The sequence below is a fragment of the Vipera ursinii genome (genome assembly GCF_947247035.1).
Source record: "Vipera ursinii genome assembly, chromosome: 2".
NCBI classification, from domain to species: domain Eukaryota; kingdom Metazoa; phylum Chordata; class Lepidosauria; order Squamata; family Viperidae; genus Vipera; species Vipera ursinii.
The window spans coordinates 18,588,315-18,615,472 of record NC_139513.1 but is presented as its reverse complement, the minus strand read 5'-3'; the positions used below and the strand labels follow the sequence as shown (position 1 = coordinate 18,615,472).

The 27,158-nt window shown below is 43.6% G+C and overlaps 1 protein-coding gene across 1 annotated transcript in view; it reads left to right on the top strand.

Moving 5' to 3' along the window:
- The window catches only part of LOC310634753 (E3 ubiquitin-protein ligase TRIM11-like), a 43,167-nt gene extending 31,196 nt beyond the window's left edge, over positions 1–11,971 (top strand). Inside the window, exons 10-15 of the mRNA XM_083353288.1 lie at positions 157–387; positions 1,744–1,766; positions 5,856–5,974; positions 8,148–8,180; positions 10,338–11,221; positions 11,603–11,971. Coding sequence (XP_083209414.1) covers positions 157–387; positions 1,744–1,766; positions 5,856–5,974; positions 8,148–8,180; positions 10,338–10,852 — 921 coding nt within the window. The 3' untranslated portion in view covers positions 10,853–11,221; positions 11,603–11,971. The remainder of the gene's footprint in view (positions 1–156; positions 388–1,743; positions 1,767–5,855; positions 5,975–8,147; positions 8,181–10,337; positions 11,222–11,602) is intronic.
- The last annotated feature ends 15,187 nt before the right edge of the window (positions 11,972–27,158 follow it).

The following is a 27,158-nucleotide window of genomic DNA, read 5'->3' as shown; positions in this document are numbered from 1 at the left end:
GTCAAAAAATTTTTTTTTCTCCCTAGGAATTTCTCCCATCTCATTTCAGGACTCTTCAGGGAATCTGTTTTAATATTATAATAAAATAAATAAATATAATTAAGTAAAAATAAAAACAAAAATATTCCTTTTGCTTTTTCTGTCTTCTTGTTCTAGGACCTCATCAAAAAAGAGAGAAAAAATATAGTGGCTGAATTCAGAGAACTACAACTCTGGTTAGAAGGACAGGAGAAGCTTCTGTTGGCTAGAATGGAAGAGACGGAGAAGGAGATTATGGCTATAAAGGAGAAAGGTTTGGCCAAGCACATGGAGGAACTGTGCTCTCTTGACGATCTCATCCAGGAGATAGAAGAGAAGCATCAGCAGCCAGCCAGCAAACTCTTACAGGTCAGGCAGGAAGTGGAGATCATAGACTCACAGGGCTGGAAGGGACCTTGGAGGTCTTCTAGTCCAGGACTTTTCAACTTTTTCAGTCATTGTACCACTTTTAGGATATGGCAACATCTGAGTACCACCAGTCGCCTCACAAGGTGTCAAAAACTTGATGACCAAAAAAAAAAAAAGGAAAAAAGTGATGAAGTACAGGTAGTCCTCGACTTACAACAGTTTGCTTAGTGACTGTTCGAAGTTAGAATGGCACAAAAAATGCCCCCCAAGCCACAGCCGAGCAAGACACCTGCCTGCCCACCCGGCGGCACTCTTCCTCCTCTCCAAGGTTTCATTGTTGTGAGCATTTCTGTTGAGGGTTAGCAGCAGGAGTGGCGTAGAGACTGTTTGGTTTTATTCCCCCCCGCCATCTGCTGGGTGGTTGCAGCAGGTTTTGGTCACTTCACATGACCCTGGGACACTGTGACCGTCATAAATATGAATCAGTTGCCAAGCATCTGAATGTAAATCTCAAGACCCTGGAGATGCTGCAACATTCCAGCTGATCGGTGCTTCAGGATCAGCGCCGAGCTCCAGCTGGAGCCTGGTGCTGATCCTGGCGCTTCCACTGAGCCCTGACAGCCCTGCAGCTCCAGCCATCTCTCGCTCAGGTTTGTGCGGTGCTGCCACTGCTTCAGCTCATTCCCCTCCTCTGCTACCACTTTTCTAGGATGGTCCCGTACCACCTTCCAGGTACGAATGTACCACAGGTGATACCCGTACCACTGGTTGAAAAGCCCTGTTCTAGTCCAATCCTCTGGCCAAGGCAGGAGTCCTTATACCATCCCAAACAAATGTTTGTCCAATCTATTATTGGAAGCCTCCAGTGATGGAGCACCCACAACTTGGGGAGGCAGGCCATTCCATTGATTAATGGTTCTCAATGTCAAGAAATTCTTTATTTCTCAATTGGATTTCCTTCTGATGAGCTTCCAGCCCTTGCTTCTTGTCCTGCCTTCTGGTGGTACAGAGATTAAATTGATGCCCTTTTCCCTATGACAGTCTTTCAAGTATTGGAAGATGGCTGTCGTGTCTCTTTGTTAACCTAAGCATACTGAGTTCCCTTAGCCATTCATTGTACGGTTTGGCTTCCAGAGCCCTTATCATCTTTATTGCTCCTAATCATAATCATAATAGCAAAAACAATGCATCTCTAAAATACGGTGAGCAGCTGGGGGGGGAAAAGCAATGTTTTTTAAAGAAAAAAGTACTTTTTAATTACATGTCAGTTTGTATCTGGTTTCAAACAATTATGAATTTTAAGAATGTAACTGCATAGAAATGGCTCCTTTCAGTGCTTTGTCTCTCTTTTTTTAGGACATTGGAAGCATCTTGAAGAAGTAAGTGAATCCACCCTCTTTACAGTCTGAGAGATCTGCAGCTCCTCCAGCAGTTTTTCTATTTTGGAAAGTTCTGTTTGTATTTGTCAGTAATTTAATTTAAAGACAAATGTATTGTATTTCAGAGCCTCGTAAATATTTCCCCAGACAACCTCAACACAATATAATTGGCAATATTTGATAAGGTGAATTATTACTATGGTTGGTCCCACAGTCATCTAGATGATTAGATTGAGTTTGGTATTTTTATCCATCTATTGAGTCCTTCCCAAGGATAGACAGATGTAGTAGTATCATTGTAGGATGTAAGCTGATCCAAGTAAGGCTGCCTTTTGCAATTGTCTGATAGTGGTTTTGTCAGTGCCGATGATGTTTCAGTGGTGCTCCAGATGTTTTGGGATTACAGCCAAGGCGTTTATTACTGTTGGTGCTACCTTTGCTTTCTTTTGCCACAGTCCTCCTACTTCTCTTTGCAGATCTTTGTATTTTGTTATTTTCTCTAGTTCTTTTTCTTTTATTCTGTTGTCTCCAGGTAGTGCCATGTCCACTTTTTTTGTCTTTCTCATCAATAATTGTCAAGTCTGGGGTGTTACGCAGCAGCAGGGGCTTGCCTTTGAATTCTAAAGTCCCAAAGCACTTTAGCTTCTTCATTTTCTATCACTTTGTCTATTTAATGATCCCATTATAATTATTATAAGAACCCCTTTTGCTACTAGATTATCTGTCCTCAGGATTTATCACTCATTTTCATTAACAAGATCATTTAGCATTTTCTATCTCATTTTAAGTATTATTGTTGTTGTTGTTGTTGTTGTTATTGGTCTAGTCCAACCCCCTGCTCAGGCAGGAAACCCTATACCAGGTGCAGGCAACCTTGGCTATTTTATGACTCAGGAATTCTGGGAGTTGAAGTCCATGAGTCATAAAAGAGCTGAGATTGCCTACCCCTGCCCTATACCATTTCAGACAAATGGCTGTCCAGTCTCTTCTTAAAAACTTCCAGTGTTGAAGCATTCACAGCTTCGGGAGGTAGGTTGTTCCACTGATTAATTGTTCTAACTGTCAGAAAATTTCTCCTTAGTTCTAGTTGCTTCTCTCTTTGGTTAGTTTCCATTTGTTGCCTCTTGTCTTGCCCACAGGTCCTTTGGAGAATAGCTTGACTCCCTTTTCTTTGTGGCAACCCCTGAGATATAGGAACACTGCTATCATGTCACCCCTCATCCTTCTCTTCATTAAACTAGACATACCCAATTCCAGCAACCGTTCCTTATATGTTGCCTAAATGTAGAACCTTACTTTTTTCACCACTGAATTTCATTTTGTTAGATAGCGCCCAGTGTTCAAGTCTACCAAGATCCTTCTGTATCTTAAGCCTGTCTTCTGGAGTGTTGGCTATTCCTGCCAGCTTGGTGCCATTTGCAAATTTGATAAGTTCCCCATCTATCCCCTCATCCAAATCATTGATGAAGATGTTGAAGAGCACTGGGCCCAGGACATAGTGAGTACACACTTCCCTCCATGTAGATGCACTTCCATTGAGGACCACACACTGAGTACAGCCGATCAGCCAGCTACGAATCCATCTGGTGATGATGCTGTCTAACCCACATTTTTCTATTTTATCAAGTAGATGGTTGTGATCTATTTTATCAAATGTTTACAATCAGCTTAAAGTAGAGCTTTTGACTTCCGTTGTTTGCAGCTTGGGCTAGACGGACGTTAGGCTAGCCTTTCTTCTGTTGGTTTCTGGAAGGCTTCTCGACCGTTCGGGGAGACCGCCATCTCTCCTAGGTCCCTGGAACTTCCTTCCTTCGTGCCACCTCTCCGGGGTGGCTCCTGGCCCATTTAGGGTCCCCAAACAGAAAGAAATTCAGCTGAAGGGCTCGGCATTCCGAATCCCTCAACTGCTCCGCTGCTAAACAGAAACAGGAAGTCCACCATTTTCTTGCCTATCTTAACTTGTGTTTCTAGTCTGTTTTTTATGGTATCCTGTATTTTGAACCCTAGTTGTTGATTCCAATATTAATGTTCCCTCTGAATTTTCTCTGCTCAAGGCTAAACATTTACTTTCAATACCTCTTCGAAGAGCTTCTTCTAGTCAGCTTGTTGCTCTTCTCTTTTCAGCCCCTTCTACAATACTTTTTAATGTGTGGTACACAAAACTCAACCCTTCAGTCCAGAACAAAGCGTAAGTAGCACAAACCCTGATTTGGAAACTTTGGCTCTGTTCCTGCATCTTTTTGTAGCAGATTACACTTCTGATTCATATTCATCTTCAGTTTGTATTCAGCTTCCCTTGCAACTAGTACAGGTAGTCTTCACCTTAAGACAATAATGGGAACTGGAACCTCTTTTGCTAAGCATTGAGGTCATTAAGTGAGCGATCATGTGGCAGCACTCAACTTTACAACCAGACTGGTATTTTCAAATACTACTGTTCTTTATTTATTTTTTATACTAGCAGTAATGCATTCCTAATATAATGTCTTTGAAAGTAGCTACGTATATCACTCTTCCCATACCATAAAAACGTGTGCCATCATGATCCTCCAGTGTCAACAATCTTATGTTCCTCAGATTAATCTATTTTTCATCCATGTGAGTAACAATGCTTGATAATATAGCTCCGAATATGGAAGGCCAAAGCCTCCTCTAAGAAGAAGGGGACGACAGAGAATGAGGTGGCTGGATGGAGTCACTGAAGCAGTAGGCGTGAGCTTAAATGGACTCCAGAAGATGGTAGAGGATAGGAAGGCCTGGAGGAACGTTGTCCATAGGGTCGCGATGGGTCGGACACAACTTCGCAGCTAACAACAACAACATTTTTACGTTTATTCTTGATTTTTTGCCTTGCCATATAAATTTTTATATTTAATTCTTCAAAGTATTTTTTCTTATTGGAATTGTCTGAAACAGGTACAATAATCTTGGCAAAATATTCATCTTAATTGTAGCTATTCTGCCCAACAAGGATAATTGTAGGTTTTTCCAATTTTCCAAATTACTTTAATTTGCGCTTTCAATTTATCATAGTTATCTTCTTTGATAGTTACACATCTTGCTGTTAATTGAACTCCTAGATATTTAACCTTCTTTGCAGTCTGCATACCCATCATCTTGGCAAATTCTATTTTCTGTTTATCTGTAAAGTTTTTTAACTAATATTTTAATTTTCTCTGTTTATTTTCAATCCTGCCACTGCACCGTATTCTTCTATTTTCTCAATTAGTTTAGGTCCTGTTTCCTGTGGTTCCTATAAAGTAAACACGGAATCATCAGCAAATGCCTGTAGCTTATACTCCTCCTTTATTTTCATGCCTTTTATTCAACTGTCTTGCCTAATATTTCCGTTTAACACCTCTAAAGTTAAAATAAATAACAATGGAGATAAGGGACATCCTTGGTTCGTACCCTTAGTTATATTAAAGTTCTCTGTCAAGTCCCCATTTATAATCCCCTTTGCTGTTTGTTTATGATATGTTGCCTTAATCGTGTTAATAAATTTATCTCCAAAGTCTATGTACTTTAATTGTAAAAGCATAAATTCCCAGTTCACATTGTCAAATGCCTTCTGTGCGTCAAGGAAGATCAGTGCCATTTGCTTTCCAGGGTGCATCTCATAGTATTCCAATGTATTCAAGATCATCCGCGTATTATTTTTAATTTGCCTCTTAGGTAGAAATCCATTCTGATCTATGTGTATTAAGTCATTTTAAAACCTTTTCAGTTGCCCTGCTATTATTGAAGCATAAATTTTGTAATCTATATTTAAGAACGATACTGGCCTGTAGTTTTTTATTGGTAGTGAATTAGAGTAGGTATCAATGTTATATTCACTTCTGTCTATGTTTTAGGTACCTTTGCTTCTGACAATGCTTCATTATAAACTTTGAGCAGCCCAGTGTACAGATTGTGGAGAGAGAGAATGGGCTCCAGCATGAGTCCAAAAGCTTGGAAGAATAAACCTCTGGTCCCAGTGACCGACTCAGACTGGATCCTGTAGCTAGCCAATCCTCAAGCACCATCTGATGTTTTAGAAAGCTGCTTCCATTGAGAGGATGATAAACATTGTTCTTTTTTTCTTGCCAGGTACCAGGTGAAGGAAGCATATGAGAATCCCATGGATTTACTTGTAGACCCGATGTGGACAATCTGGGATTACAGTGATATCACTGTGCTTCTGAAAAGTGTCATGAAAAAATTCAGAGGTAAAAAACGGCCGCCGAGTTTTTACGCTGGATTTTTGACCCCATAGCATCCAAAAGAGATTCTTGGTCAGTGTCAGGGGGATCAAAGAGGGATCGATGTCAGGATCGGTGGAAAAGACACCTTCATTTCTCTGGGGAAAGGCCTTGTTTCTTGGCACCAGGAGGGGGAACAGGAGCTACTTGGTTTGTCCCGTTAAAGATGAGGAAACCATTAGCCAGTCATAGTTGACCATTTACAGGTAGTCCTCAACTTACAACAGTTCATTTACTGACTGTTGGAAGTTACAACGGCACTGACTTAGGACCATTTTTCGCACTTATGACATCCCCACAGTCACGTGATTTACATTCGGATGCTTGAAAACTGGTTCATATTTATGATGGTTGAAGTATCCTGGGGTCATCTTTTGTCATGTTCTGACAAACAAAGTCAATGGGGAAGCTAGATTCACTTCACCACTGTGTTACTAATTTAACAACTGCAGCGATTCGCTTAACAAATGTGGCAAGAAAAGTCGTAACTTTGACTTTAACAAATTTCTCACTTAGCAACATCAATTCTGGGCTCAGTTGTGGTCATAAGTTGAGGGCTACCTGTATTCTTTATTTCCCAAATCGATATTCACTGATCACTGGGGAAGCTGAATAAGCTTCCACTAAATATAATGGAATATGTACAAGTAGTCCTTGACTTATGACCACAATTTCAGTTAAGTGAGTTGTGCTCTACTTTATGACCCCTTTTGCCATCGTTGTTAAGAAAATCACTGCGGGCAAGTGAATCGTGTGGTTGTTAAGCAAATCTGGCTTCCCGCGTTGACTTTGCATGTCAGAAGCTCCCCAGGAAAGTTGCAGAGGACAATCCCACAACCATGGGATGCTGCGGCCGTGATAAATACATGCTGGATATCAAGTGCTGGGATTTTGATCATGTGCCTGGGGATGCTGGAACGGTCGTAAGTATGAGAACTGGTTATAAGTCACTTTTTTTAGTGCCATTGTAACATTGAGTAATCATTAAATTAATGGTTATAAGTTGAGGACTACCTGTATATGGAAAATATAGTAGAATATATTTGTATCTGACAGAATAGATATAGCCACCAATGACATTCTGGCCTGCAGCTTTCCTTATTTCCTGATTTGAGGCCAAGGAAAGCAAACAAGAATGAAACGAATATACGATAAATACGATAGCAGAGTTTCAGTATTTGAGGGGCTGCTACTAAGAAGAGGGGGTCACATTATTCACCAAAGCACCAGCGGGCAGGACAAGAAACAGTGGTTGGAAACTGATCAAAGAGAGAAGCAACCTGGAATTAAGGAGAAACTTCCTGACAGTGAGGATAATTAACTGGTGGAACAGCTTGCCCCCAGAAATTGTGGGCGCTCCATTACTGGAGATTTTTAAGAAGAGACCGGACAGTCACTTGTCTGAGACGGTATAGGTTTTCTTGCTTGAGCAGGGGGCTAGACTAGAAGACCTCCAAGGTCCCTTCCAATTCAATTCTATTCCTATTCTATTCCATGTCAGTCACCGGGATGAGAATTTTTGTCTTCTGGGCTTTCGGTCTCTCCCTGGAGCCCATGTTCAGGGAATTTCTCTCTAGCAGAGTGTGTGCGCGGTATTTATAGTGTCTGTCGGTCTAAAAAGCCACACACAGAGACACTATAAATACCATACACAAAACAGCAAATTCCCTGAAGACAGCTCCAGCAAGAGCCCAGAAGACAAAACCTCTCGTCCTGGTGACCGACCCCAGATGGGATCCTGCAAAGCAAACCATGGTATCTGTAGGGAGCCCCTTCTGTTGCTCCAGTTCCAATGATGAGATGCTGAATCCCTTCCTTTTCTTCTCCAGATTGATGGATTCAGAAACCAGTCATAGCAGGGTGTCCCAAACGTCTGTCTGCCTACGCAGAGTTTATTGCTTTTTATACAGTTTTTAACAAGCAGCAAAGAGTATATAGCAACAGCATCGTTATTGGTGTATTCTCCTTGTCAATCTTTAAGAACATCCCAGCCAGGGTAGAGTCTCACATATCTTGATGGTGGCTGGTGGTGCTTATTAGGGTGAGCTCATAGACATATGAGGTAAACAGGTACTGAGGCATGGCAGTTTGCTGCACACGGCCTCTACATAACCTTTATATGACCTCTGTCTCTACACAGATACTCTGGAAAGTGGACTTCAACTCCAGGAAGGTAAATATGAGTGATAAGAATCTCTTATATATCGCTTGCTGTTTTCAGAGGAATGCCGTACAGTAGAGTGACAAAGAAAAAAAGCATAAGATTAGATACCTTGAAGACAGTAAACTTAATGATTTATTATTTATGAGTTATTACTTGCTATTTATATGTACACTGTGAGCTTATCCACCGAAGACATTGTGTGTGATCACACTTGGCCAATAAAGAATTCTCTTCTCTTCTCTTCTCTTCTCTTCTCTCTCTCTCTTCTCTTCTCTTCTCTTCTCTTCTCTCCTCTCCTCTCCTCTCCTCTCCTCTCCTCTCCTCTCCTCTCCTCTCCTCTCCTCTCCTCTCCTCTCCTCTCCTCTCTCCTCTTGTCTTCCTCCTATTCTATTCTATTCTATTCTATTCTATTCTATTCTATTCTATTCTATTCTATTCTATTCTATTCTATTCTATTCTATTCTATTTCTATTCTATTCTATTCTATTCTATTCTATTCTATTCTATTCTATTCTATTCTATTGCATTCCTTTCCATATAAGGAGTGACAAAGAAAGAAGTATAGGATTAAATGCCTTAAAGACTATCATAATACAGTAAATATAAATATAAAATCCAGTCTTAGTGTAGAATGAAATATTTGCATAAATGGGAAAATATGGGCTGGGACTGAAAAGAATATAGAATTCCTGCCAGGCTAATAACATCCTCTTGATTTTACTGCCTGACTATAAATTGGTGAGACACCAGGTCTTTGGGAGCAGAGAAATTAAGTCCTTTGGGTCAGAGCAAATAGCAAAGTTGGAGCACCAGTGATGTCTCAAAGGTGCTTTTTTCACAAGGTAACTGGACTTTCTTGCTTCCTCACATTCCGTCATGTGCCCCAGGTTACCTGTGGGTCATCCTCTGACTCTGCCCGTTCAGAATTGAAACATGGCAGCCTCTTGCTCTGCCTGATCTTCTGTATTAAAGCTCCAGATAAAAGTCCCCTGTTCCCACCTTGGCCCTCCCAGGAACTCAGTGAAGACAAAGCCAACCACTCTTCACTCCCCATCCCAATCTCCCCACCCGCAAGATGGAAATTAAAGAGATTGATATGCAGGGATATTAGGACGGGGTGAAGCACCATGAAGGCTTGGAAAGACAAGGCAATGTGCCATTCATAAAATCAGTGAATCTTCCAGTCTTGGAAGCTGAACTCCTTTCAGAGTGGAGGCCGTAGGGTTGATATATTGGGGGTCAAGGCACAAACCAGGCCTGCAGCCTAAGCTCTTGTTCTTCCTTCCTTCCTTCCTTCCTTCCTTCCTTCCTTCCTTCCTTCCTTCCTTCCTTCCTTCCTTCCTTCCTTCCTTCCTTCCTTCCCCCCTTGCAGTGAATGTAAGTCTAAATCAATACACAACCCATCCTGACCACCTTTACATCCCCAAAGATGAAAAAAGCGCCAGAGGAATTAAGCCAGTTAAATATATAGATATCCTTCCCCAAACAGCAAGAGATTTGAACATTTCCATATGTCCTTGGCTGTCAGAGCTTCTCAACAGGGAGGCATTCTTGGGAAGTTATTGTAAGCAATAGAATAGGATGGGGTGTAGGGGTTACCAGCATTCCGGTGAGCGTAACAAATCTTGATGAGCAGACCAGACACTGGCACGTTTGTAAATGGAAAAATAAATATACGATCGTCTCTTCGTCAGTATACTCTAAACTGGTCCTGACTGAGGAGCCCATGAGGATCCGCATTTCTCTCAACTGTGAAGGGGGACTGGCAGTTGGCGAAGGCAACCTGAGTGAGTGGGAGTAGAAGGCCAGAGGCCAGAGGGATGCTGAACAGGCCACCAGTGAACAGAGGACGGAACTAAGACAGTGGGAGAGCCAAGTGCTTACGGAAAATGGGGCAGAGCGGGGACCTGGACACTAGCAGCCCCATTGGGAGTTCTGGGAGTTGAAGTCTACAAGTCTTACAGTTGACAAAGTTGGAGAAGCCTGGACCAGGCAATGCTTAGGTGTTGTTTTTTAAAAAAACATTGAGTCTTCCAGTCCTGAAGCGGGTGTTTGGGGACTGAACTCCATTCCCACAAGAGGCTATAGGGTTGAACTTCTGGGGTCAAGACAAAAAATCAGGTCTGCAGCTGATGCTCTTGTTCTTCCTTCCCTTCCCCCTTACAGTGAATGTAACGCTGGATCCAGACACAGCCCATCCTGGCCATCTTGACATCTCCGAAGATCACAAAAGCATCAAAGGAGTTAAGCCAGTTAAACCAATATATACTTCCCGAAACAGCAAGAGATTTGAATATAATCCTTATGTCCTTGGCTGTCAGAGGTTCTCAACAGGGAGACATTTTTGGGAAGTTATTGTAGGAGATGTAGCAGGATGGGGTGTAGGGGTTGCCAACAAGCCATTGAAGGTAACAAATCTTGATTTGGAGACCAGACACTGGCAGATTGGGTTATCGGGAGGGAAATACAGGATCTTCCCTACATCAGTACGTTCTGAATTTGTCCTGACTGAGAAGCCCACAAGGATCCGCATCTCTCTGAACTGCGAAGGGAGACAAGTAAACTTTTTTGATGCCAGGACCGCAACTCTGCTTCATACATTCTCGGACATTTCCTTGGTTGGAGAGACCCTTCTGCCCTCTTTCTTTTTGTGTGATGGCGCCCGCATAACACTCCCCTAAAATAACGGGAATCCATACACAATACTTTGGAAAAATCCCTATTTGCTATGCTGTAGTCCCTGAAAGTCTTTAAAGCAGAGGTTCCTTAGCTTTTGGCTACTACACCTTCCTTTAGTGTTGGATGCCGCACTGAGTTGCTTGCGATTGTGTAGCTTTGGAAATTGAAAGAATGGGTCAGTCAATCAATCTAAAAAATGAGGTGCCCTGTAGGAGCTTTATAGGCTTTAATGTTATGTGTTCAAGTGTATCAATATTAAGGATACTTTTTTCTTACGGCTAAACCCATAAATCATGGATTTTAGATGTCCGTCACAGCTCTCCTTCCCATTTTTGTATCCTCCTTGTTTCTTTAAAGTTTAGTTGCAATCAGTGATTGTGTAAAAACGGTAAAGGTTCCCCCGCACATTCGTGCTAGTCGTTTCCGACTCTAGGGGCCGGTGCTCATCTCCGTTTCAAAGCTGAAGAGCCAGTGCTTGTCCGAGGACGTCTCCGTGGTCATGTGGCCGGCATGACTAGACGCCAAAGGCGCACGGAACACTGTTACCTTCCCACCGGAGTGGTCCCTATTTTTCTACTTGCATTTTTTACGTGCTTTCGAACTGCTACCTTGGCAGAAGCTGGGACGAGTAACAGGCGCTCACTCTGTCACGCGGCACTCGGGATTCGACCCGCCAAACTGCCGACCTTCCGATCGACAAGCTCAGCGTCCTAACCCACTGAGCCACCGCGTCCCTATCAGTGATTGTGTAGGTTCCCGTGTAGGTTCCCATAATTCAATATATTCTATTTTCTTTCCCTTTTTTTGCTTTATTTTTTTCTGTTTCCTTTTAAATAAACACAGTCATAATCCCAACAAACTCTAGCAGGGCTTCAGCAAATATTAGACTCAATGTAAGATTTACAGCATCATAGGCTTTTTTCCCCCCGAATACTAGTACTGTTTCTGCCTTTTTATATATGTACTTATCTACTTTTTATACTTATCTAATGCTACTGCCAAGGGGCGTGGTGGCTCAGTGGGTTAGGACACTGAGCTTGTTGATCAGAAGGTTGGCAGTTTGCCGGGTTGAATCCCGAGTGCCACATAACAGAGTGAGCGCCTGTTACTCGTCCCAGCTTCTGCCAACCTTGCAGTTCTAAAGCACGTAAAAATGCAAGTAGAAAAATAGGGACCACTACAGTGGGAAGGTAACAGTGTTCCGTGCGCCTTTGGTGTCTAGTCATGCCGGCCACATGACCACGGAGACGTCCTGGGACAAGCGCTGGCTCTTCAGCTTTGAAACGGAGATGAGCACCGGCCCCTAGAGTTGGAAACGACTAGCACGTATGTGCGGGGGAAACTTTTCCTTTACCTTTAATGCTACTGCCAGTAGGGACAAGTAGCATATTTTTAAGGTAGTCAAGAATGCCAGCAAGGAATGTGATGTGGATGCTATTGTACATCTTGGCACTAACGATCTGTCCCCAAAAGAGGTACTCTCTCTGCAGAATGATTTCCAGAGCTTGGGGCAGGAACTTAGCAGAATAGGCTGTAGGCTTAATTTTTCAGAGGTTTTACCAGTGTATAAGGAACAAAATGGAAAAGGCCAGCGTATAGCAGAATTCAATATGTGGCTAAAGGAGTGGTGTAAAGGGGAAGGCTTTGGTTATATTAGTCATGATGTCTGTAGCTGGTCCAACGAAAAGTAAAAAAGATGGTTTCCATCCATCAAAGAAAGGGACCGAATTACTTGGCAATAAATTCAGAGATTTTCTGGAGGAATATTTAAACAATGGGGACAGTGAGTTAATTGATCCAGAACATCTGGGTCCCCGGCAATCTAAAAATTATACGGTTATCAGTGCATGTAGCATAGATGTGATATATCAACCTTGCTGTCAAGCAAAAACAAGCTTTTAATAGTGCCACACAAACTGCACTAACCAAACAGGTGGTAAGAAAATTGGAAAACTGAGGCACCACACAGATTATGTAGAAAGTAAACACAGGGTCAGTCATAAAGGACTCAAATGTCTATACACCAATGCACAGAGTATGAACAATAAACAGGGTGAACTAGAAATTCAGGTAAATTGAGGGCAGATATGATATTGTTGCCATTACAGAAACATGATGGGGTGAAACCCGCAAATGGAACACGCAGCTAGAAGGATATAAATTATTTAAAAGAAGCAGACCAAATAAAAGGTGGAGTTGCTCTCTATATAAGAAATAACTACATCTCTACAGAAATAGAGCACAACAATGATAGAAACTCTTGAATGCATTTGGATCAATATAAAAGGGAAAAATGACATTGCCATAGGTGTAAACTATAGGCCACCCAACCAAACAGAGATAATAGATGAACTTTTTGCTAGTCAGATAACTAAGGTATGTAGGAAGCACATCACAATAGTAATGGGGGACTTTACCCTGACAGCTGGGAGACAAACTCCGCACCAAGTGGAAGACCAAACCTAGCAGACAACTTTGCCAAAAAGTAGAGAAGGGAGCTTTGGTTTTATTGGACCTAATTCTCACTAACAGATGAAATGATAGAAGATGTTGAAGCCACAGGAACCTTCGGGGGGGCAGTGATCATGCAATATTGGAATTCAACATCATGCAAGCACAAGCAATAGAACACAGTCAAACTATTGTCTTGGACTTTTAAGAGAGCCAATTTCAATAAACGTAGAGCTCGGGAAGGATTCCATGGATGAGAATCAAGGGGAAAACAACTCAAGAAGCTTGGGAAATTTTGAAAAGTGAGATTATAAAAACCCAGTCTAGCACAATACCAAGGAAGAAGAAAAATAACAGCTCTCAAAATAAACCAGCATGGCCGCAGAAAGAACTCTGATAAATTGAAGGACAATAAGGACAAGTATAAAAAGTGGAAAGAGGGGCACGTAAATAAGGCAGAATATCAGCAAATAGCTTGAGCCTGCAAAGATGAAGTGAGGGAAGCTAAGGTTCAAAATGAACGAAGGCTTCCAACAAGTCAAAAATTACAAAAAAAAAGGGTTCAACATGTAAAAAACAAGAAAAAAGTTAAGGAAATAATTGGTCCTTTAGTGGGGGAAAGTGGGAAGAAGGTGACAAGCAACAGGGAGAAAGCAGAACTATTTAGTGTTTTATTTATTTATTTATTATTGGGACTTATATGCCGCCCTATCTCCCGAAGGACTCAGGGCGGCTAACAACAATAACATACAATAAATACAGAAGTTAAAATTAAAATTAAAGTCCCCTGTACAATAAATTAAAACTAAAATAAATTAAAAATTAGAGTTAAAAATTAAAAACATAATTAAAATCCCTGTCAGTCCAGGTCAGCCAGTTGGAAAAGGAGTGTTTTGAGGCCGCGGCGAAAGGACTGGAGATCTGGGGCCATCCGAAGCTCAGGGGGGAGTTGGTTCCATAGGGCTGGCGCTCCCACAGAGAAGGCTCTCCCCCTGGGGGTCGCCAGCCGACATTGTCTAGCCGACGACACCCTGAGGAGGCCTTCTCTGTGTGAGCGTACTGGGCGATGGGAATTTGTTCCCGGCAGCAGACGGTCCTGCAAGTATCCCGGGCCTAAGCCATGTAGGGCTTTAAAGGTAAGTACCAGCACCTTAAATCTCACCCGGAGGGCAACTGGCAACCAATGCAGCTCACGCAGGAGGGGTGTAATATGGGAGTATCGGGGTGCTCCCATCACTACCCGTGCAGCCGCACTCTGCACCAGTTGAAGCCTCCGGGTGGTCTTCAAGGGCAGCCCCATGTAGAGAGCATTGCAGTAATCTATACGTGAGGTAACGAGTGTGTGAGTGACTGTACGTAGGGCATCTCGGTCCAGAAAGGGGCGCAACTGGCGTACCAGGCGAATCTGGGCAAATGCCCCCCTAGCCACGACTCCAATATGATCTTCAAAACTGAGTTGTGAATCCAGGAGGACGCCTGGATTGCGTGCTCTATCAACGGAAGGTAACATCTCTCTTCCTATAACCAAAGATGGAACCTCTTGGACTAAACGAGATGCCGGTACATAAAGCCACTCAGTCTTGGCCGGGTTGAGCCGGAGCCTGTTCTTTCCCATCCAAATCTGTACCGCTTCCAGGCAACGGGACATCACATCGAGGGCATCACTGGGTTGATTCGGGGTGGAGATGAAAAGCTGGGTATCATCAGCATATTGATGATACCTCACCCCGAAGCCACGGATGATCTCTTCCAGTGGCTTCATATAGATGTTGAACAGGAGAGGCGAGAGTACCGACCCCTGAGGCACCCCACAACTAAGGGGCGTAGGGGTTGACCCCCCTGCCAACACCGTCTGTGAATTTCCCGAAAGGTAGGAGAACCACCGCAGAACGGTGCCTCCCACTCCCAACCCCTCAAGACGACGAAGCAAGATACCGTGGTCGATGGTATCAAAAGCTGCTGAGAGATCTAATAGGACCAGGACAGAGGAATAACCCCTATCTCGGGCCCGCCAGAGATCATTCACCAGCACGACCAATGCCGTCTCCGTGCTATACCCGGGCCTGAAACCCGATTGGTACGGATCCAGATACTCAGTTTCCTCCAGGACCAATGGGAGCTGCCGTGCCACCACTGTGCTGCCACCACGTGGCTGTTCTTGGGAAATTACCAATATGCTAATTGGGTCTGCCAGTACCTTCCCCTTTTGTGATGTATTTCCTATCCTGCTCATGATGCTGTACTAGGATCCACCCCTTCTGGGTTGGACTTCCTCCTTCTCCTTGCTCCCTTGTGTTCCATCCTCCATTGTAACATCTGAACACAAGCCATGCGGACAGTAATCCTGTTACTGTCTTTTGACTGTTCTGCTACAGACACGTTATGTTGCGAAATTAATTCCTTGTTAAGACACTTATTGGTCTGTTTAAGCGAATTTAGTCACATTTAACGGCCCTTTGCAGACAGTGAACTCATAAAGCCCCTGGTTCATCTGAAATACCTTTATTTTGCATGTAGAAGGTGGTTACAGCAGAGGTGTGGTCAGTTGAACGTGGTCGGAACTTTAAGGTCAAAAGACAGTAACAGGATTACTGTCCACATGGCTTGTGTTCAGATGTTACAATGGAGGATGGAACACAAGGGAGCAAGGAGAAAGAGGAAGTCCAACCCAGAAGGGTTGGATCCTAGTACAGCATCATGAGCAGGATAGGAAATACATCACAAAGGGGAAGGTACTGACAGACCCAATTAGCATATTGGTAATTTCCCAAGAACAGCCACGTGGTGGCAGCACAACCACGCTCTCAACAACCTTCGCAAGAAAGCGAAGGTTGGAGACAGGACGGAAGTTAAAGTTTTGCATCTGCATTTACACAAAAGGAAAAAAACAGACCAACCTATCAAAAGCTACTGTAAAAGACAGATTTGAAACAGGTTAAGATAGGCAAGAAAATGGTAAGTGAGCACCTGCCTACCCTAGACGAGATCAAATCACCAGGACCAGATGGATTACACCCCAAGGTTCTCAAGGAACTGGCAGATGTGATCTCAGAACCACTGAACTATATGTTTCAAAGATCCTGGAGCACTGGGGAACTACCAGAGGACTGAAAAAGAGCTGATGTAGTTCCCATCTTCAAAAAAAGGAAAAAAAGATTCAGGAAACAATAGACCTATCAGCGTGACCTCAATACCTGGGAAGATTCTGGAAAAGATAAGCAACAAATTGGCAAACAAAGTCATTACCAAAAGCCAATATGGGTTTGTCAAGAGCCTTGGTGGAGCAGTGGGCTAATCCCTCCGTACGTAACACCAGCTGCCTGCAATTACTGCAGGTTCGCATCCCACCAGGCTCAAGGTTGACTCAGCCTTCCATCCTTCCGAGGTAGGTAAAATGAGGACCCAGATTGTTGGGGGCAATTAAGCTGACTTTGTAATAATGCCGCTTGGGGTGTGTGTGAAAGCCCTAATAAGCAGGCATATACATAGAATGAAGGCTACTGCTAAGCTTGTAAGCCGCCCTGAGTCTTCGGAGAAGGGTGGGATATAAATGGAATTAAAATAAAATAAAAAAATAAAAGGAGTTCATGCCAGACAAATCTTATTGCATTCTTTGACCAATTGACAAAGCTAGTGGACCAGAGGAATGCTGTGGATATAATTTACTTGGACTTCAATAAGGCACTTGATAAAGTAGACCACAACCTGCTACTTGACAAGATAGAAAAATGTGGGTTAGACAGCATCGCCACCAGATGGATTCATAGCTGGCTGACTGGCTGTACTCAGTGTGTGATCCTCAGTGGAACTGCCTCTACACGGAGGGCAGTGTGTAGTGGGGTGGCCCAGTGCTCTTCAACATCATCAATGATTTGGATGAGGGGATAGATGGGGAACTCATCAAATTTGCAAATGACACCAAGCTAGCAGGAATAGCCAGCACTCCAGAAAATAGGCTTAAGATACAGGAGGATTTTGACAGACTTGAACATTGGGCGCTATCTAACAAAATGAAAATCAGTGGTGAAAAAAGTAAGGTTCTACATTTAGGCAAGAAAAACCAAATGCACTGGTATAGTATAGGTGGTACCTTGCTCAATAGTAGTAACTGTGAGAGGGATCTTGGAGTCCTAGTAGACAATCACTTCAATATGAGCTAGCAGTGTGCTGCAGCTCCCAAAAAAGCCAACACAGTACTAAGCTGCATTAACAGAGGGATAGTATCAAGATCACGTGAAGTGTTAATACCATTTTATAACGCCTTGGTAAGGCCACGCTTGGAATACTGCATCCAGGGTGACCTTGGACCGGTCACTCACACTCTGCCCTAGGAAGCAGGCAATGGCAAGCCACTCCTGAATCCTTGCCAAGAAAAGTGCAAGGAGATTCATCCAGGCAGTCACCAGGGGTTAAAAATCTGAGGCACCCCAAAAGTGGCTTTGATACTGAGATGGGAATCAGATCCAGTTTGGTTTAGTGCAGGGGTAGGCAGCCTAAAACACTCAAAGAGCCACTTGGACCCATTTCCCACCGGAAAAAAACCCACGGAGCCACAAAACCATTTTGACAAATAAAATGACGATAACACTGCATATATTGTTTTTTTACCTTTATGCTATGTATAAAAAAACTATAGTCTGCTGCATTTATGAAATCAATGAACTGCTACAAAGAAAGCAAATTTTTATTTCTGCTTGCAACAAAAGCATTTTGAACTCCAAAAAAAAAAAAAGACGCTGGGTCGAAGGTTACTTTCAAATAAAATACTCAAATGTCTATTTGAGTCCTCCTTGTATTTATGAAATAAAAAGCCGGTGCAAACTATAAAAACTACAAACAGAAAAATAGAAAAGAAAAAAAATTGTGGGGGGGGGGAAAAGAAAAGGACAGGAAAAAGAGCAGAAAAAACCCCTTTCTCCTTCATCCCGACAGGTAAAAACAATTTTAGTAGCTTATCTACCATCTTTAAATACAGCATAATTATCCCTATACGTCACTTCTTAATTAAAAAAAACAATCAAAATATTTCATTCAATGTTCTTTACTAAAAGTCCAGTTAGGACAACCACATATTCATATTTTCTCTGTCTCTCCCTCTCTCTCCCCCTCCCTTCCTTTGTCCCCCTCCCTCCCTCTCTCTTTCTGCCCCTGCTCTCTCTCTCTCTCTCTCTCTCTCTCTCTCTCTCTCTCTCTCTCTCTCTCTCTCTCTCTCTCTCTCTCTCTCTCTCTCTCTCTCTCTCTCTCTCTCTCTCTCTCTCTCTCTCCCCTTGGTTTGCCAGTCCTCTTCCCCCACTCTGTGTGTTGTGTGTGAGTGTGAGAGAGAGACAGACAGAGACACTTGCGCTTCCCTTTCCTTCTCCCCCTCTCTTTCCCTCCCCCCCTCTCTTTCTCTCTGATCTTCTGCTCACCTGGCAAGCTGGCTTCATACTGTTTTTGGACAAGCTAATACTCATTCTTATTGGGCTGGCTCTCTTCCTGCTTCCTATGGAGCAGGAGCCTTGCCCAATAAGCTTGTCAGCTTGGAGGACTGTGAGACACACACACAGACAGACACAGAGAGAGAGAGAGAAGGGAAGCGCAAGTCCCTCTCTCTGTCTCTGTCTCTCTGTCTCTGGAAACTGGGAGCCGCAGGAGAAGGCTGAAAGAGCCGCATGTGGCTTCAGAGCCGTGGGTTGCTAACCCGTGGTCTAGTGGCTAAGGCGTCAGGTTAGGAAGAGGAAGACAGTTCAAACCTCCCTTAGCCATGAAAGCCAACTGGGTGATTTTAAGCCAGTCTCTCTCAGACCAAACCATCTCATAGGATTGTTGTGGGGAAAATGGGAGGAGGAAGATGTATTGGATATGTTTGCCTCCTTGAGTTATTTTAAAAATAAAGGTGAATAATAAGGGGAGTGAATCTCAAGTCTGATATGGTGATTTTTGAACGCTAACCGCAGCTCTCTGGAACATCTCAAAGCATCTAAACAACTGAACTCTGACAAGCTGCTGTTGGCAAAGGAGCGTGTGAGGAATCCAAAGGAACATACTTAATGCAGGTGGCCCTTGACTTAAAACCACAATTGAGCCCAAGTGAGAAAGTTGTTAGATAAGCTTTGCCCAGTTTTAACTGTATCATGGGGGAAGAGAGAGAAGGGAAGGGAAGATTTTGACGGGAAAGAGGAGGAGAGGAGGGGATAGAGAAGGAGGGTGAGAGGGACAGGTGGAGTTGCTTTGGGGACAAACCTGAGTGAGAAGGGAAGCAGGGCCAAGAGGCTGGCCGCCACTCAGTGGCGTAGCGTGGGTTGTCAGCACCCGGGGCAAGGCAAGTAATTTGCGCCCCCTAACCGCACCGCATGCCTGGCACCCCCCCTCCACAGTGGGCGGCGACCCGGTGGCTCGGATCGGATTCGCACAGCCAGCACTGCAGTGAGAGAGAGTGAGTGAGCCAGGCAGGGGCAGAGAGCTGCAAGTGCGAGCGCGCCCCCCCCGATGTTGCACCCGGTGCGGCCGGCCCCCCCTGCACCCCCCACACTACGCCACTGCCGCCACTGAGTGAGGGGGGAATGAAAAGGAGGAGTTTTTGCAGGAAAGCGGAGGAGAGCAGGGGATAGAGAGGGAGAGCTGAGTGTCTTTGGGGGCAGAGAAGGGAGAGGAGGGAAGTGGGGCCTCCTGCTCATCTCTTCGCCCCACTGAGTGGGGAGGAAAATGAAAAGGAGGAGTTTTGGCAGGAAAGCGGAGGAGAGCAGGGGATAGAGAGGGAGAGCTGAGTGTCTTTGGGGGGAGAGAAGGGAGAGGAGGGAAGTGGGGCCTCCTGCTCATCTCTTCGCCCCACTGAGTGGGGAGGAAAATGAAAAGGAGGAGTTTTGGCAGGAAAGCGGAGGAGAGCAGGGGATAGAGAGGGAGAGCTGAGTGTCTTTGGGGGGAGAGAAGGGAGAGGAGGGAAGTGGGGCCTCCTGCTCATCTCTTCGCCCCACTGAGTGGGGAGGAAAATGAAAAGGAGGAGTTTTGGCAGGAAAGCGGAGGAGAGCAGGGGATAGAGAGGGAGAGCTGAGTGTCTTTGGGGGGAGAGAAGGGAGAGGAGAGAAGTGGGGCCTCCTGCTCATCTGTTCCTCACCCCACTGAGTGGGGGGTGGAATAAAAAGGAGGAGGTTTTGGCAGGGAAAGGCACCCAGATGGTTGTGTAAGGTTCTCCTCTTGACCTCAGAAACCTCCCTGCCCTACTCAGGAATTTTGAAGAGCCAAAGAAACTCCTGAGTTGAGCTTTAAACAAGAAAACGACTTTTATTTTGATCAGAACAGAGTCGTGTGTCTCCCTCCCTCTTCGTGGCTGCTGAGAGGGGTGAAGGCACACCCAGAAAAGATTTCTTCCACTTTGTATACCTTTCCAGAACAAAGAGACTCAAGTCTCGGTACCAGGAGTAAAGTAGTACAGAAAAGCAAATTCCAAGGTGGTGACTCGTATACATCAATCCAGCCTTGCTCACCTTCCCCACTCCTCATTTGCTGGACCCCTGAATCTCACCTTGCTCCTTGCATGTAAGCAATCTCCTGTATATTTAGTGTGAGGCATAAATAATTTCCCAATATAAGGCACCTAAAAAAGCTGCTTGCACATAAACAAAATTGTGTGTAAAATGATTACAAAGTATCACTACTACTGTAATATCAATATAAAGTGGTTACAAAATTACATTACTAATATCAAGCTTAAGTATAATAAAATCATAAACATAATAAAATCCCTTCAGTTGGAAAAGACGGCCGGGGAAACCAGACCTCAGTGACCCTTTCGGGGTTAGCGCTCCATGACAATCTTTCTTGTCACAGTTGTTAAGTGAATCGCCACAGTTGTTAAGTTAGTCACACGGTTGCTAAGTGAATCCGGCCTCCCCATTGACTTTGTTTGTCAGAAGGTCACCAAAGGTGGTCACATGGCCCTGGGAGACTGTAACTGTCATAAATATGAACCAATTGCCAAGGGACTGAATTTTGATCAAGTAATCAAGGGAATGCCACAATCGTTGTAAGTGTGAAAATCTATCATAAGACACTTTGTAATGTCTCCATACATTTAAAACAAGAAATGTTAAAAATGCTTATTTATTTTGACTTCCACAGACTCCAAATTGAGAGCCACTGATCTAGCAGACTCTCAAAAGGAATGGGGATTGCAGCAAGGGTGTCCCAAGGCAGGTCAACCACGTCAAGATGGCAGCCAGACCCGCCTTCTACCCATGTGTAAACAAGGGGCGGGGCTTCCATCCCTGAGCCCTCTAGGATAGTTCTTGCTTTGCAGCATCTCCCTGCTTCTGGGCAGCAGGGCCTTGGAAAGAGGGGTTTGTGAGAATCCATGGGGAGATGGGATTGGCTAGCAATGGGAAGGATCCTCCCCTTTTTGTGGGGGGAAATGGAAATGGAAAGGAGGGAAGGAGGAAATGTGGGTGGAGCTATGGGGAAGGAGAGGCCAAAAGTGAATTTTAGAGGAAGCTGTGCAGAGTGTTTGTCTTGGGAAGTTAGTTCTGCAAGGTTGAAAGACTCGACACCCAGCCTTTGCCAACCCATGTTGTTGTTGTTAGCTGCGAAGTCATGTCCGACCCATCGCGACCCTATGGACAACATTCCTCCAGGCCTTCCTGTCCTCTACCATCTTCTGGAGTCCATTTAAGCTCACGCCTACTGCTTCAGTGACTCCATCCAGCCACCTCATTCTCTGTCGTCCCCTTCTTCTATTGCCCTCAATCTTTCCCGGCATTAGGCTCTTCTCCAGTGAGTCCTTCCTTCTCATTAGGTGGCCAAAGTATTTGAGTTTTAGCTTCAGGATCTGGCCTTCTAAAGAGCAGTCAGGATTGATCTCCTCTAGGACTGACCGGTTTGATCACCTTGCAGTCCAAGGGACTCGCAGGAGTCTTCTCCAGCACCATAGTTCAAAGGCCTCAATTCTTTGGCGCTCAGCCTTTCTTATGGTCCAACTTTCACTGCCATACATTGCAACTGGGAAGACCATAGCCTTGACTATACGCACTTTTGTTGACAGGGTGATGTCTCTGCTTTTTAGTGTGCTGTCTAGATTTGCCATGGCTTTCCTTCCGAGGAGCAAGCGTCTTTTAATTTCTTGGCTACAGTCCCCATCTGCAGTGATCTTGGAGCCCAGGAAAATAAAATCTGTCACTACCTCCATTTCTTCCCCATCTATTTGCCAGGAATTGAGAGGGCCAGATGAGATGATCTTGGATTTCTTAATGTTAAGTTTCAACCCAAGTTTTGCACTATCCTGCTTCACCCGCAACAAGAGGCTCTTTAGTTCTTCTTCACTTTCTGCCATTAGAGTGGTATCATCTGCGTATCTTAGGTTGTTGATATTTCTTCCGGCAATCTTAATTCCAACTTTTGAATCATATAGCCCTGCCTTTCTCATGATGTGCTCTGCATATAAGTTAAATAGGCAGGGCGAAAGTATACAGCTTTGCCGGACTCCTTTCCCAATTTTGAACCAATCAGTGGTTCCATGTCCAGTTCTCACTGTTGCTTCTTGACCCGCATATAAGTTTTCAAGAGACAAATAAGATGGTCTGGTACTCCCATCTCTTTAAGAACTTGCCACAGTTTGTTATGATCCACACAATCAAAGGCTTTAGCATAGTCAATGAAGCAGAAGTAGATGTTTTTCTGGAACTCCCTAGCTTTCTCCATGATCCAGCATATGTTGACAATTTGATCTCTAGTTCCTCTGCCTCTTCGAAATCCTGCCTGTACTTCTGGTAGTTCTCGATCCACATACTGCTGAAGTCTGGCTTGTAGGATTTTAAGCATAACTTTACTAGCATGAGAAATGAGTGCAATGGTGCGATAGTTTGAACATTCTTTGGCACTGCCTTTCTTTGGAATTGGAATGTAAACTGATCTTTTCCAATCCTGTGGCCACTGTTGAGTTTTCCAAATTTGCTGGCAGATTGAGTGTAGCACTTTTACTGCACTGTCTTTTAAGATTTTGAACAGCTCAGCTGGAATACTGTCACCTCCACTAGCTTTGTTGTTGCTCAGCTTTTCTAAGGCCCACTTCACTTCACATTCTAGGATGTCTGGCTCGAGGTCAGTGACCACCTCATTGTGATTATCTGGGACGTTAAGCTCATTCTTGTATAGTTCTTCTGTGTAATTTTGCCACCTCTTCTTAATCTCTTCTGCCTCTGTTAGGTCCCTGCCATTTTGGTCCTTTATCATGCCCATTTTTGCATTAAACGTTCCCTTCATCTCTCCAATTTTCTTGAAAAGATCTCTGGTCCTCCCCATTCTATTGTTTTCTTCTATTTCTTTGCACTGTTCATTTAAGAAGGCATTCTTATCTCTTCTAGCTATTCTCTGGAATTCTGCATTCAATTGGGCATATCTATGTTTTTCTCCCTTGCCTTTCGCTTCCCTCCTTTTCTCAGCTATTTGCAAAGCTTCCTCAGACAGCCATTTTGCTTTCTTGCATTTCTTTTTCTTTGGGATGGTTTTGGTTGCTACCTCTTGTACAATGTCGCGAACCTCTGTCCATAGTTCTTCAGGCACTCTGTCTATCAGATCTAATTCCTTAAATCTATTTGTCACCTCTACTGTATATTCAACAGGGATATGATTTAATTCATACCTGAGTGGCCTAGTGCTTTTCCCTACTTTCTTCAGTTTAAGCCTAAACTTTGCAACAAGAAGCTCATGGTCTGAGCCACAGTCAGCTCCTGGTCTTGTTTTTACTGACTGTATGGAGCTTCTCCATCTTTGGCTGCAGAGCATATAGTCAATCTGATTTCTGTGTTGACTGTCTGGTGATGTCCATGTGTAGAGCCGTCTCTTGGGTTGTTGGAAAAGAGTGTTTGCTATGACCATCGTATTCTCTTGACAAAATTCTATCAGCCTGTGCCCTGCTTCATTTTGTACTCCAAGGCGAAACTTGCCTGTTATTCCGCTTATCTTTTGGCTTCCTACTTTAGCATTCCAATCCCCCATGATGATAAGGACATCATTTTTTGGTGTTAGTTCTATAAGGTGCTGTAGGGCTTCATAGAACTGGTCAATTTCATCCTCTTCAGCACTGGTGGTTGGGGCATAGACTTGGACTACTGTGATAATGAATGGTTTGCCTTGGATTCGAACTGAGATCATTCTGTCATTTTGAGGATTGTATCCCAGTATTGCTTTTCCTACTCTTTTATTGACTATGAAGGCTACTCCATTTCTTCTGAGGGATTCTTGTCCGCAGTAGTATACCTGATGGTCATCTGAATTAAATTCACCCATTCCTGTCCATTTTAGTTCGCTGATACCTAAGATGTCGATGTTCAGTCTTGTCATCTCTTGTTTGACCACGTCCAGCTTTCCTTGATTCATGGATCTTACATTCCAGGTTCCTATGGAGAAAAAATCTTTACAGCATCGGACTTTCCTTTGACCACCAGACACATCCACAGCTGAGCGTCCTTTCGGCTTTGGCCCAGTCGCTTCATTCTTTCTGGCGCTACTAGTACTAGCCCTCTGCTCTTCCCCAGTAGCATATTGGACACCTTCCGACCTGAGGGGCTCATCTTCCAGCGTCATATCGTTTTGCCTTTTGGTACTGTCCATAGGGTTTTCATGGCAAAGATACTGGAGTGGGTTGCCATTTCCTTCTCCAGTGGATCACGTTTTGTCAGAACTCTCAGCTATGACCTGTCCGTCTTGGGTGGCCCTGCACGGCATAGCTCATAGCTTCATTGAATTACGCAAGCCCCTTCGCCACGACAAGGCAGTAATCCATGAAGGGGTGCCAACCCATAGCAACTCTAAACAAACCTAGTTTGCTTTGCCCAGCCAAACTCAGTTCAGATAAGGTTACCTGGGCTTGTAAGCATGGTTTCAATAGAGGAAAAGATCTGTTGACCTGAATGGGAGGTACAAGCTCAGGGGTTTTCAGGGCCTGCAATCAATTTAATCCTGTCTTCAAGTGCAAAACACCCATTTGTTTCTGACATTTTTGTGCCAATAAAGAACCACTGCTATGGGCGTCAGGTTCAGAGATTAGGACAGTATCATTTGTGGGCTATTTTTATTTACTCTGGCTGTAAATAGATTATGGTTGTTGTGGATTTCATGGCTTTTATGGCAGTAAAACAAAATAGTAATTTTAAGTGTTGGAAGTTTTCATTTGTAATTTTGATGGTGCTTAAACTGTGCCTTGGTTGGGGGAGGTGCATTTTAAACATGTTTTCTTTCTTTGTACTGAGATCCATCTCTTTGCATGGATGTTTTTAATAGTAGTAATAATCTGATCTAATGATGATAATAACAATTCTTTGAAATGAAATAAGCTCTCTTACAGGCCCATCTACAAATCACTGAATGGGGTTGCAGAAGTACAAAAAAATAAACTTCTCCATTGAGTCGAGTTTGAATCCTGGTGATATCACGGACATGTTCAAGCATTTTTCTTGACAGCATGATGGTGGTTTGCCATGGTCTTTATCTGATAAGAAACCTATTTAAAGTTTCTTTTATTTATAGCTACAGGTCCAAGAATGCTAGTCGAACATTTTCATCAGATAAATGGAGACAAAGAAGAGGAAATAAAAATAAACCACCAGGCCAAATTCAAAGATAGCGCTTTTGAATGTTGATCACAACCGAACAGAAATTAATTCCTTTTATGTAGATTGTGATGAATTGATCTAATAAAAATAATCCTATTTTCAGTCCATCCCGAACACTCAGGTACAGAATTATTAGCTCAGAGTCAATTAGTGGAAAAAAGGATGCTACAGCAAAATAGAGAGAAATGTTTTCAGTTATTTTATTAGCTAGAATAGGGACTTTAAAAATTGGATAATGGGATATTGTTATACAGTACTTCCCTTTAACACACTAGATGATAAAATGTTACACCCTCCTAGTTCGAAAGTTTTACTAAAACAAATATATGAGATATTAAAAAGAGATTTAGATATGTTCTGTAAATTAGAATTCTAAAGTTTCCAGGCCCTAAACCTGTTTAATAGTACTACAGTAGCCTCAGTCATATTAGCCTTCCTTCCTTCCTTCCTTCCTTCCTTCCTTCCTTCCTTCCTTCCTTCCTTCCTTCCTTCCTTCCTTCCACACAGAAAGGTCTTCACCTGGGGCCAAAATGAGGCCACTGTGGGTGCCAATTGAGGTTCTTTGGGAAGGGCATTCCATAAATGAGGTGCCACAACTGAAAAGGCAAGATAAAGGAAGGGGCTTGGGAGTGCCCATGTTCCCTTGGGGACCCTGTTATGACTAAGAACGCTCCCCCAAAAGCAATTGAACAAAGGGCCTATAAGATGTTCTCCACCCACCAGATTCCCCCCACCCCATGGATGCACCTGTCCTAGGTTGGCCTGAGAGTACTAATTACTCTTTCTAACCATCTTTTGCCTTAAGGAACCTCATTGGTCTAGCTTGAAGATTTCCATCCAGCAAATGATCCCATTCCACATTCTACATATTCCATACTCTGTAAAGTCGTCTTCTGCTTCTCCCTTCCATAGTGACCCAGGCTGCCTTCCTCCTGATTGGCTGGCTGGGAAGGGGACAGTCCAGGCAGGTCTTCCTCAGTCAGATATTCCTATTATCTCTGAGACACACTATCAATTGCAGCATTTGATTTGGGATTTGATCAAGGATTACTCCCAGTCTGTTTCATTCCAAGTTTACTCCACCCCGTCCCATAAAGATTTCAGTTTTCAAAAAGAATTTTCCCCTTTAACAAGCTGGTTGGATAAATAATAATTAATGGATGTTTCCTTAGCCCCATTTTGTTAAAATATCTTTTCCCTTAGCAGGATGCTTGGATGAATAACTGATGTGAGGAAGCACCCCAAGAATGTTTGTTCTCCCCAGTTTTAAAAAACT